General features: G+C 38.6%; 2 protein-coding genes across 28 annotated transcripts in view; one reads left to right on the top strand and one right to left on the bottom strand.

The window, feature by feature from the left end:
• The window catches only part of KCNIP4 (potassium voltage-gated channel interacting protein 4), a 1,220,775-nt gene that overhangs the window by 1,192,120 nt on the left and 15,532 nt on the right, over nt 1–13,123 (top strand). For all 6 annotated transcript variants that reach the window (XM_003310257.7, XM_063808692.1, XM_526537.9 and 3 more), the window contains one exon: nt 7,551–7,621. In XM_003310257.7, the coding sequence (XP_003310305.3) occupies nt 7,551–7,621 (71 nt within the window). The remainder of the gene's footprint in view (nt 1–7,550; nt 7,622–13,123) is intronic.
• PACRGL (parkin coregulated like) overlaps nt 2,468–13,123 on the bottom strand; it is a 54,568-nt gene continuing 43,912 nt past the window's right edge. For 13 of the 22 annotated variants that reach the window (XM_054683740.2, XM_016951041.4, XM_009447419.5 and 10 more), the window contains one exon: nt 4,374–4,709. The gene's annotated coding sequence lies outside the window, so the exon portion shown is untranslated. Of the gene's footprint in view, nt 4,710–13,123 lie in introns of all 22 variants that reach the window. The other 9 variants (XM_063808672.1, XM_063808653.1, XM_063808660.1 and 6 more) reach the window with 3 other exon arrangements.

Below are 13,123 nucleotides of genomic sequence, written 5' to 3'. Positions count from 1 at the left end.
ACAATAAGGTCTTTAAATAAGTATATGCATAGGAGAAAATGAGAAGTGGGGACAGATTACAGACATATTTAGATGACAAAAATGGAAGAATTTAGTGATGAACTAACTTTTTGTGGCATAAAGAGATGAAGAGAGGAGTTTGTGATACCTTCCAGGATTCCATCATGGACACCAGGTGACTCTTTACAGGAGGAGTAGGGCGATAATGATCTCAGTTTTGGACAAATTACATCTGAGGTGCCTGTGGGGATTTAGACTCAACAAGAAGTTGGCACAAATGTGAGGCTCAGAGGACAAGTCAGAGAAAGAGATAGAGATTTGAGAATTATTAATCAAGAAGTAGTGGTTAAATCCATGATGTAGATGAGGTTACTGGGGGAATTATAAAAGGTTGCAAGCTCCATGAGGCCAGCATGAAACTCCAGAACACATGTCAAGAACCATAAGGAAAAGGGATCAACAAAGGAGACAGAGAATGAACAGTTTATGGAAATAAACACAAGAGAGATTGATAGTTCAGAAATGAAATGATAAAGTCCAGTAAGGTAAGGATCAGAAGGTCTCTTTGGGATGTGGCAACATGGGAGTCATTGTTCGGCATGATCAGGACAGCCCAAGTGCCCTGGATGAAGTACTAGGGAGTGGAGCGCACAAGCAGAAGCCAAATTGCAGAGGGTGAAAAGGACGATGAGAAGAAAACAGCGACAACCAATAGAGACAGCACTTACAAAAAGCTTTGCTGGAAGAGTGAAGTGATGAGGAAACTGATCATAGTGCTGGGTAGATACCAGTGGAAGACTTTATCTTTTAATGTAGAAAAGACTGGACATTGTTTATACACAGGGAAGATTGGTAAAGAAGGAGATGTTAATAGCTTTAGGATAGAAAAGAGATAAATAGGATTCAGATTTGGAGGAAAAAGATAGTGATGCGATGGGATAGTGGAGTCCATGAATCGGGAGTTCAGGAAGAAGGTTTTATCTCAAGACAGGAGGGAACCATCTAGTACTTCCTTTCAACTTTGACGTCTACTCAATATAGGGGACAATTGTTTCTCTCTGTTATTATGGCCAGAGTTGACTTTGCCATTGACCTTGCCAACACCTTTTTTTTTTTTTTTACTACTTTCCACTTAAAGGAGCCACCGTTATCTCCTGCCAAAATAAACACAGTAGTCTCCAAACTGACTTCTCTGATTCTGATGACCCCTCCCCTAACCATGGTCTACTCTTAAAATGAGTCAGAGTGATCCCGTTAAAATGCAAGCAAATCATGTTACTGCCTGTTCAAAACCATACCATTCCATAGAACATAAGCCACAACCTACAGAGTGGCCTACAAATGGTGGCTACTGTCTCTTGTCCCTTCTCTGCCTTATCCTCTACCATTCTCCCACCCAACTTACTCCACCCAGCCACAGTGGCCCCCTTGCCATCCCACCAGCACACCAGCCATAATGCTGCTCCTGGGCCTTTGAACCTGCTGTTCCCTCTGCCTGAAATTATCTTCTCCCAAATATCTATCTCAATATCTCATCACCTTTGCATTTACGCCAATGCCACCTTCTCAGTGAGACTTGCCCTGACCACTCTATCTTAAATTGCAACACCTTAAACATTCCCCATCCCCTTCCCCTGCTTTATGTCTCTCTTCGGCACTCGAGACAATCCAATAATATATATTTCACTTGTACCATTGTTGTTTCTTTCTCTCCACTAGAATGTGAGCTCCAGGGGAACAGAGGATTTCTCCACTTTGTTTACTGTTGTATCCACAGGTCATGGGACAAGTGGCTGACAAGTAATAGCACTTGATAAATGCTTTTTGCATGAATGAATGAATGACACCCACCTCACATGGTGGCTATCACTGTACAATGGAATAATATCTGTAAAAGGCTCTTTGAAAAGTGTACAGCACTTAAGTATTAGTTGTTTCATACAAAAGTCAGATTTCCTTTGGGGTTTTAATCTATTTAGTTTTAGCTAGTTTAGTGGATTTAAAACAATTTTGTGCCTAACATGTCAAAACAAATTTTTGTTTTCGATGGACTTTTAAAAGAATTAAATTAGAATTCTAAGAAAACACAGGAAGACTGTTATTAAGTGAATTTGGATATACTTTGGATGACAACTCTCCCACCCCATCTCATTACTACAGTGCAGAGGGGAGGGCCCTTCTAACAAACCACAGACAGGTATTGGTAATAGTACCTGATGCCAGGATTATAATGAGTTCACTGTCTGCATTAATGAGAGATTAATTTGGGGAATTAATTAACTACCTCATGTTTTTCTAAATTGTTTAAAACCCATGGATTTTTTAAAGAAAAATTATATTTACTATCTGAGTGCCTACCAACATCTTAATAGGCATTAATATCAAAGCACCAATGCAGATGAAAATCTTTAAGTTATTTTTCGATCATTTCAAATCAAGTTATTACATACTAAAACTTGGATACAGCTCCACATTAAAATTATATCTTTATTTGAAAAATAACATTTCTGCATTAGAGAACATCTTCTTAAACAGAGCACATCTATTTTGCAAAGGATTCCTATCACAAAATCCAAAGGGATTAGGGATTTGAGAAAAAATTACTGTTACACTCTTAACAATTATTTCATTATTCATGTTAATTGAATGCAGAAATCTGACCACATGAGGCATCGCTGAAGGAAATGAAATATTTTAAAGAATTATGATTTGCTTTGCATTTTTAAAAATTAATATCATACATACAAATTGTTTCTTACGTAAGGCCAGAAAAGGAAAAATGTCCTAAGGAAGAATGTGATCTCTGATGGCAGGCGAATTCATGTGATGGCCATCCTTACACTTCCACGGAGTCATCCTTTATTCAGGATGATGGTCTGAATGCAACAGGTTTTCTCATTATGAACAGTAACATTGATGGGTCCATAAATCACAACATCTCACCATTTCCTCCAGGAAAGTGCTTTGTCTTATCTACAGAACTCTCTGCAATTTGTATTGTGTCAGGCTGTTAGCTTTCTCTATTGCTTTGTGAAACAGTTTATCAAACCCAACTTGTTTGGTGAGCTGGATGTCAGAAAAAACTGGATTGAACAAAAGCCTCTTGTTGGCAGGGGATAAAGTATGCCTACTGTAAGGCAAGCAGAGAGGAAACAGTTTGTTGGTGCTATTGCCTATATGGTTACGCAAAAACTTTTTAAACTCCACATACAACAGAAGCTTTAGTGTGTAAGCTTTTAGTTCACTAAACATTTTTAAAGCCCATAAAAATCATAGTTTCCTGGGCTATTCCTGCTCATGTTGTAGGAATGCACTTATGTTGTCTACACTAGGCATATAATAAACAGTTGTTGAATGAATGAATGAATGAACAAATGAGCTCAAGTCAGAATAATCTGTCAATAAACATTTTTTAAGCAGCCGCTGTATGCAAGTCACTTGAGTCAGATGAGTTCTGTAGACATAAAGATTAAAATAAAATTTAAAAAAGACTTCACCCACTGAGTATCCTTCTTGTCCTAGGACAGTATTTCTAACAATTTTCAGGGTGATTTACAGAGGGCTTATTGACAGAAGCTACTATTCACGCATATGAACTTGTCTTACCATAGTAACGATGTCATGAATTGTATATTCAAATACATGAAGGTGATTCTATTCTTCGTGCTTGAATTCAATGGGAGTAGGGGTGTGGGAAAGGAAAAAGAAACCAGATTGATTTCATTCTACAAACCTGGGGCATGATAATCAAGTGTGTTTGTTCAAATACTATGAAGAACGAACTCTAGGGTTACTTGCTATATTCACTGTGTTCTCGATATAATTGGGTTAAGAACTTTGGACTAAGACAGTTCAGAGTTTGTGGATAGACTGCCACCACCAAGGTATGTAACCTCGAGTAGTTTACTTTTCTTAGCCTCAAGCTGTTCCTCTATAAAATGCAGGAGTCACACCAAAGGAATCCTAGGGGTATTTTCTACTCTAGTATCCTTGATTTCTAAGAGATGGTATAGGAATATCTTGATTCCATTGCCAACTTTACCATGAACTAGGTGACCTCAGTATGTCACTACAAGTCCCTATTTTTACCTTTGTTCAATGTAAATACAATGCTAAACAGTATCCAAAATGTCTTCCCACCCTAAGAATCTGTAAATTTTGTTGCTCAACTATAAAATCTCAACATTTATTTTTCAGCTTCACAAGTAAAATTATAAGAAACTGAGGCAATCCCAGCTTAACAAACTCAGTAACTATTTTTGTTATGTAAAGGAATGTGATCACGAAGAGGTCATAGACGGAGAAGGGAGATCATTGTTATATCTTTTAAGCCCTGGACTGTACTGAAATCTAGATTCCAAGAAGTCAGTTAATCACTCTTTTAACAAATATTTATTGAGTGCTTAAGAACACAGTTGAGTAAAACCAGAACCATAGATGCTTTTGTAGACAGCTTCTCTTTTCGTCATTTTATCCAGTTTTCTGCCTAGCTGGACATTCCTTTGCCTTTGCTTCTTTCTCTCACCCAGTCAAAGCCAGTAGCTTCACTCCTCTTCTTTAAAACTTTCCACTGTCTTCAAGTGCTTGCCAGAAGAAATCCAAACTCCATCAGAAGGACCACTGATTTTTAGGACATAATTCTCTTGTCTTTTATTGAGCAGAAAATTGCATTAAATTAGAACTCGTCACCTAGACACACAACAGAAATCCTACAAAAACAGCAAGTTATTTAAGGTGAAAAGATGTTACGTTTGTAAAAGATTTGATCACATGTGTTTAAGGTAGTTGAAATAAAAGTGGCTTGCCTAGGAAATAATAATAGCTAATATTTATTGAAATTTTAATAAGTATATAGGATTATTTCTAAACACTTTGCAAATAGTGTCTCATTTAAACTTAGTAAGATCTCTATGAAGGCTGGGCATGGTGGTTCACACCTGTAATCCCAGCACTTTGGGAGGCCGAGGCAGGCTGATCACCTGCGGTCAGGAGTTTGAGACCAGTCTGGCCAACGTGATGAAACCCTGTCTCTACTAAACATACAAAAATTCGCCGGGCATGGTGGCAGGTGCCTGTAATCCCAGCTACTCAGGAGGCTGAGGCAGGAGAATCGCTTGAACCCAGGAGGTGGAGGCTGCAGTGACCCAAGATCGTGCCATTGCACTCCAGCCTGGGGGACAAGAGCAGTACTTTGTCTCAAAAAAAAAAAAAAAAAAAAAAAAAAAAAACTATGAAGTACATACTGATATTGTTATCATTTTGTAGATGAGGAAACTGAGCCACACAAAGGTAAAACAACTTGCTTGAGGTCATGCAGTTAATCTCTGGTGAAGCTGAGATTGAAATTCAGGCAGTCTGACTCCACTATGCTATTATCAAAACCTCTGTGCATAGATTGTCTAGACTGGGAAGCCGCTGTAGCTTCTAAAAGAACTGCCGAGGCACATTTAGAAGAACAGGGTGTCCTCTGTACCACATTAGTGTAAACCTTGAAAGCATCATTCCCACATATCAAGCTTTAAGCTAGAAAAACTCCATTTGAGAAGAATAGTAATTATCATATCCCATGTTATCTTTTTTCTTTTTGATTAAAAAAATAGCAAACATCGTTTGTTTTGAGCCATTATTTACGGTGAGTACTGCTTGCTAAGGTAAAGGCATTTACTCTGATTGTGAAAACAGGGTAACTAGAGACTTGCTTAATGAAGCTCATTATAAAATATACAAAATCTCATTTTTTTTTCCTCCTCTGAAAATCAGTTCAACACACCATCGATCAATTCACATCTCCAGAGGGCACTATATAGTTCAAGAAGTACGTGAAAAAGCACTGCTGAGAGTAAAACAACTTTGCAAGTTGAAATAGGCTGCCAATTCTTGATAACTCTATAATGGAGCTTCCCAACAACAGAACTAAGTTTATGGTAATTAAACTCCTGGCTCCATATGCAAAAGAATTTCTTTCTGCAATGTATCAATACTGGATGGATATCCACTCTAGATGTCACAGTGTTAACATGTTATTTAGACCCAATTTTGGTTCTTGGTTAGTTAACTGAAAACGGTGCTGGTAATTCCTGTGTTCAAAGATAAGTAGTTCTTCATAGCATATTAAAAAGGTGAGAGATGAGCGAAGATGCCACTGTCATTTTGAGAAGTTGAGTGTACATTCTACCTCATGAAATGTATAGCCTTCAGTAGTGTTAATTACTACACTGAAGCATTCGGGAAAAACAATCTGTAAGGAGGCCGTGAGCCCTGAGAGCCAGGAGAGAAATTTAGATGACCTCCTCAGAGGGCAATTCTGTACTCCTGTTACTATGACTTAGCTTCTTGACAGCCTATAAAAAGCAATTCATAAAGTAAAAATTAAATCAATGATAAGTTAAAACCCAATAAAGGTTAAAAGTTATAAAACAGAAATAGATGAGATTTAAAACAGAAGATAAAAGGCTAGAGCCAATGCGCTAAAAGGTTACCATTTTATTTTGAAAAGACAAAAAAGGTTAAGATAAAAGGCTAAAGCCCATGAGATGCAACACTGAAAATAATAATGTAAATTTTATCAAGGGTCAAGCAAAGAAACCCTAAGGAATGAAAGCTAGGCACTCAGAACAGAAAACAATAAGGAAAAAATACAGACTTTTAAATGAAATGGCAGAAATCCCAGAGATTAAGGAGACAACGGAGAAACAGGAAAGGAAGGAAGGAAAAATGAGAGGGGAAGAATACCCAATAGAAGCAAACTAAGAACACCTGTTAGACTTCAGAAGACATACCTGTCCATCATTACCCAGATCCTTGAATCCCACCCAGGACCCAGACAGAGTAGGGGCTCCCTACTTCATGCAACTTCATACAACTGGGAACATGTAGGACCACCCAGTCCCCTTCCAACACAGCCACAGAAACTTCCCAAGTCACCAATGACCCCAATCCATCAGCCAACTTTACTGCCTGTGGGCTAGCCTGGTACTGGCTGAGGGCTAGCCTGGTTCTCAGAGTCAGAAAGACCTAAGTTCATGTCCCAGATTTACTCCTTCTTTATTGTGTGACTTTGGGTATGTTTTTCACCCTCTCTAATTCCCAATATCATTTTCTGAGTTGTAACAATGATGAAAGTTCTAATAATGACAGAGACACTAATAATAGCAACTCATCTCTGTCTCATTGGTAGTATTTTTAGTACTTTACTTCTAGAGATGGTCTCTTCCAAACACTAAGCAAATTCCAGACAAGTCTCAATCTTCACATCCACCTATGGGACCATTTCTTGTCCCAGTGTTAATCTCATCACCCAAGACTACAGCATTGCCAGCCAGAAACTCATAGAGAATGTTTGTCACCAATGGCCTCTATGTAGGTTGCTTATTCCTGTGAATCTCAAACTCTAGTCCTCTACAGAAAGAGGGTAAGCAGTTGTGAAGAAAGCACAAACTAAAGGAGGCAGAGTTAATTCTTCTGGATCAAAGGAAGCTTGGACTGCTATCCAAGTCTTATGTAGGATATGGAAACACTGACTTAATGATACTCCCTTTTTACCATTTCAGACTCTACAACATATGCACATTTTCTGTTCAATGCATTTGATACAGACCACAATGGAGCTGTGAGTTTCGAGGTAAGCCCTGGATTATTTTCATATCATTTGACTATTTAGAGTTTAGTCTTTTTAGGGGGAAAATGTGAGTTTGGTGATGATTATTTTTGCTCAGGGGAAAGAAAGCCCAAGGACACTCCCTTTCTCTCATGTAATTGCCAAAAATTATCTTTCAAAAGATGTACAAATTGCAAGCCACATTCAGTTTATTTTCTAATGCTTTATATCGGCTCATACAAGGAGAGTCCACTTCTTCAATTACATGTGAAAAGTCCTGGAAGGCAAATGAGTTAACTAACAGTTACTGACACCTCCTTATGGGCCAGTTGCTGTGGTAGACCTTGGAAATACAAAGATGATAAAGTCAAAAGTCCTGTTATGGAAGTCTCAGTAAGTGGGGCACACAGGCAAGAAATTAAATGTAGAAAAAGACTACATTCACCAGCCTGACAATTCTACGAGGAAATCTCTTTTTAAATTACAAACTTTAAGTCATCTGTAGAGAACGTATTTTTTTTTTTTTTTTGAGAGAGTCTCGCTCTGTCATAAAGGCTGGAGTGCAGTGGCACAATCTCAGCTCACTGCAACCTCTGCCTCCCAGGTTCAAGTGATTCTCCTGTCTCAGCCTCCTGAGTAGCTGGGATTACAGGCCCGTGCCACCACGCCCAGCTAGAAAGTATTTAATTTCCTTCATGAATTACTGTGTATAAGCACCTAGTAAAATAAAATGTCCTAGATATTTACATAGCTTATATATGTATTTCATATATATATATATATACACACACATACACACACACACGTAATTCATATGATTCAAATGGTACATAGCAGATCATAAATTGTAGTATATTGATTTAAATATTAGGAGAATAAACCCAACATGAACTCTGATCAGCTGTGAAGGCTTTTATTTTTGTTAGGGAAAATATGTGAAAAATGTATATCTCATTTATTTGTTACATTCTGATTTGGTTGTGCTTGGTCTCAGAAGTAGCATTATACATATTTTGCTTTGTGATTCCAGTTTCTCTTTTCCATATATACATTTATATTTACTTATGGAATATATATATATATATATATATATATAATTTGGAAGGTGCATTTATTTTTGGAAGTGAGGAAGGATGCATCTTAAATATGAGCAGAAATTTTGATGAGAGCTCTGATAAAGGGAAGCAGATGATGAATGAGGCCAGCAAGGAAATGGTACTGGCACAAAAGGGGCTGTAGCAGGGAAGCCTGCTCAGTGCAATTGATGGACTGTCTAAAGGACAGTCAGGAGCTCCTTAAGAGAACAAAGGCTTGGAATGGGATGGGAAGCAATGGAGAGTGGGGCAGAGGCTGGACAGAGTATATCAGGCCTGGGAACCAAGGGAAACGTGTAAATCATCAAGAAGATAGAATACACAATTGGAGAGCCAAGAGCGAAGGTTGGGGAAGGAGATAGAGGCCAGAAGCTGACATGTCTTAGGCAGGAGATTGGACTATCCTGTAGGAGATAAGGGGCCTTTGTAGAATTTTTGGCAGGGATGTGAATTTATCAGAGCTATGTTCCTGGAAACATGGAGTGTAATTAGCAGCTAAGTATTGCAAGAGTGCAGACAGGGTCTGATAAAAGCCTGAACTCCAGTAAAGGTATTGGAGGTGAAGCATGAAACAAACTCAAAAGAAATTAAAACAAAATTGGTAGAATTGTATTCCAACAGAACTGTCATGTTTAAAAGAAAAGTTCATATGGGCGTAGGCAGCTATCTGGGTGAAATGGCTTTGTGGAGTCAAGATGAAAAAAATAGGGTGCAGCTTTCTGCAATGTCATCCAGCCAGTCACCACAGGGGCAGGATGAACAGGGGCGCAGGCAAGAGCCTCCTCACACATAACTCCATGCTCATGCAGACTGGGTACCACAATTGCGAAGATTCTGGGCCAGGAATCCCAAAAGGTCATCTCCCATAACTTAAGTGAGAAATAGCACCGAGAAGAGAAAAATAAAAGCTGAGAGTGGAGAAGGAATGAACTAAGGTGAGGGAATGAACTAAGTCAAGATGGGGCAGGCAGGTTTATCCTGGGTGTAGAAGCAGTTAGTGGAGGGAGAGGAGATGGTTGGGGGAAGACTATCCTGGGTACCAGTCTCCACAATGTTTCTTTTGCTAATGGCAGCTTAGGTCACTCCATGATAGTAACTTTGGTCATTTCATGATAATGCTGTGTTTGTGTTTGCTTCACTTTAGAAACAAGTTTAATTCCAGCACAGTCTTAATTTATCTATAATATAGAAGCCAAAGGTTTTACCTAATATAGTTCACCTAATATAAACTTTTATAGCTGGCTTCCAGAGGATGAGTAAGGCAAAAACTATTAGTGACTCCATTACTTGAAATTACTTATGTGTCAGAAATATACCACCAATTTCCTAGGGCACATTATATCCAATTTTATATGTAAATTTAGTATGGTGTTAATGATATGGAACCATGCATAACATTGCTTTTATAATATTTATGTAAAATACCAGTAATTGCAATGAACGTTGATTATAATTTGGGAAATTAGTTGTAATGATTATATATGATATGCATGTTGGTAAAATGCCTTTCCTTTTAAAGGAAAACTAATGGCTAAATTAATAAAGTTTGAATGAAAATCAAATTTAAAACTAGGCTGTTGCAGTTACTTTTCTAAATTGATTAGCTACCTGGGAAATCTCTAGAAAACAGAAATGGTTAGGGAATGAACACATTTTGAATAATAGCAATAGCATACTGAGAGGTACAGTAGAGAGACCATCTGATTCTACGATAAAGGGTAATGGGAGTTTTCCACTTAATTTGCTTAAACCTGAAAGGCAGAAGAAATATGATAGGAGGGGCCCTGGATTTGGTATGATGGGATCTAATCTCCATTTTGCCACCCAGCGGCTCTGAGACCCTAGGCTGAGTACTTAACCTTCTTAACCTTAGCGTTCATACTGCTAAAACATCAGCAATCAAAGCTACTTAATAAGATAATGTAAAAATGAAAAAGTCATAATGTCAGTAAAGGGCTTGGCTCTGTGTCTGGCACCAAATATGTGCTCAGTAGTTATTAGATGTTAACTATAGCAGTTATCAGTTGGGGGATTTTTTTTTTAATTATACTTTAAGTTCTGGGATACATGTGCAGAGTGTGCATTTTTGTCACATAGGTATACACGTGCCATGGTGGTTTGCTGCACCCATCAACTCATCACCTACATTAGGTATTTCTGCTAATATTATCCCTCCCCTAGCCCCCCACCCTCCGACATGCCCTGGTGTGTGATGTTCCCCTTCCTATGTCCGTGTGTTCTCATTGTTCAATTCCCAGCTATGAGTGAGAACATGCTATGTTTGGTTTACAGTTCTCATGATAGTTTGCTGAGAATGACGGTTTCCAGCTTCATTCCCCACAAAGGACACGAACTCATCCTTTTTTATGGCTGCATAGTATTCCATGGTGTATATGTGCCACATTTTCTTTATCCAGTGTATTATTGATGGACATTTGGGTTGGTTCCAAGTCTTTGCTATTGTGAATAGTGCTGCAATACATATACATGTGTATGTGTCTTTATAGTAGAATGATTTATAATCCTTTAGGTATATACCCAGTAATGGGATGGCTGGGTCAAATGGTATTTCTAGTTCTAGATCCTTGAGGAATCGCCACAGTCTTCCACAATGGCTGAACTAATTTACACTAGTTGGGGGAATTTTTCTAACAAAGCCAGTTAATAATGACATTGGTCATCTCATTACCCAGTAAGGCAACTACATGCAAATGCATCATTCTAAGCCATAGCAGTCTTTGATTGGCAGGGAGTCAGGGGAGTCAGGAGGATTGTCCCCAGCATAGTGGCCAGCACTGAGGCACTCATTAAAGGTTTGGCAGATGAACAGAATCCACAACTGAACAAGTCTAGGCTATTATAAAGTCAAATCTCTATGTCTTTCTCCTTTTGCCTTGATAATAAGAGAATGGAAACCAGAATTCAGTACAGACCTCTCCACCCCTTTATCATTTTTTGTACTTTAGGGAACAGATATAACCTCCTTTCACATTTACAAGTAAAGTAATTGTGCAAAGTACTCATTGAGAGTTGTTGTTAAGTTTGTCACTTCCTACTTGAGACTTCAATTACAACTCAGAAAAGCACGGAGCAAAAGTCTTATAAGCCACATTAAGTTTCTCATTTTTCTTTTGCACGAAAAGATATCATTCCTGTTTTGAGTAACTCTTTACTGATATCATCCCACAGGATAAAAAGAGAGAGGTGCTCTAAGACCATAGCTATCTTTTAATGTAAATTGTTTCAGGATACACAGTATTCAAGAAGATGTGAATTAGATGTCACCATGTGAATCAGGATACTTTTGTTCACAAATACTAGAAAAGGACACACCAAGTGACAAAAAAAAAAAAATGGTAATTTCATTGGTTCACAGCAACAAAAAGGCCAGAGATGGGGCTGGCTACAACCTAAGGGTGGGACCCTGTAGGGCTGCAAGAAGAGGCCACAGCTCCTTGGCTCCATGATTCATTGCTCCTGTTGAGCAAGGAAAGAAGCACATCTCTGTCCTACCATTCCTAGCAAGAGTCTGAGTCTGGGGAGTCATTCTTAGACCTGGACTAGGTTTAGTCAAATGGCAACCACAAATCCAGTTGTCCGGCCAAAGGGATAAAATGTGCTTCCTGACTTCGCCCAGGTCATGGCTCTATCACTAGACTCAGAGATGAAGTGAACTTCCACAGAACATCATGGAGCACCAAATGGAAATTTGGGACCTACTAGGGCTAGGGAGGCAAACAACACAAGTCCACACTTGACTTAAACGTGCTATCTTTATTTTTATTTTATATTTTTATTATTATTATTCTTTTAAGTTCTAGGGTACATGTGCAAAATGTGCAGGTTTGTTACATATGTATACATGTGCCATGTTGGTGTGCTGCACCCATTAACACGTCATTTACATTATTTATTTCTCCTAATGCTATCCCTCCCCCATCCCCCTGACCCCTCATCAGGCCCCCGTGTGTGATGTTCACCATCCTATGTCCAAGTGTTCTCATTGTTCAATTCCCACCTATGAGTGAGAACATGTGGTGTTTGGTTTTCTGTCCTTGCGATAGTTTGCTGAGAGTGATGGTTTCCAGCTTCATCCATGTCCCTACAAAGGACATGAACTCATCCTTTTTATGGCTGTATAGTGCCATATTTTCTTAATCCAGTATATGTGCCACATTTTCTTAATCCAGTCTATCATTGATGGACATTTGGGTTGGTACCAAGTCTTTGCTATTGTGAATAGTGCCGCAATAAACATACATGTGCATGTGTCTTTAAAGCAGCATGATTTATAATCCTTTGGGTGTATACCCAGTAATGGGATTGCTGGGTCAAATGGTATTTCTAGTTCTAGCTCCTTGAGGAGTCACCAGTCTTCCACAATGGTTGAACTAGTTTACAGTCCCACCAACAGTGTAAAAGTGTTCCTATT

Source organism: Pan troglodytes, chromosome 3 (genome assembly GCF_028858775.2).
Source record: "Pan troglodytes isolate AG18354 chromosome 3, NHGRI_mPanTro3-v2.0_pri, whole genome shotgun sequence".
NCBI lineage: Eukaryota > Metazoa > Chordata > Mammalia > Primates > Hominidae > Pan > Pan troglodytes.
The sequence above is the reverse complement of the archived record's forward strand: the minus strand, read 5'-3'. Positions and strand labels throughout refer to the sequence as shown.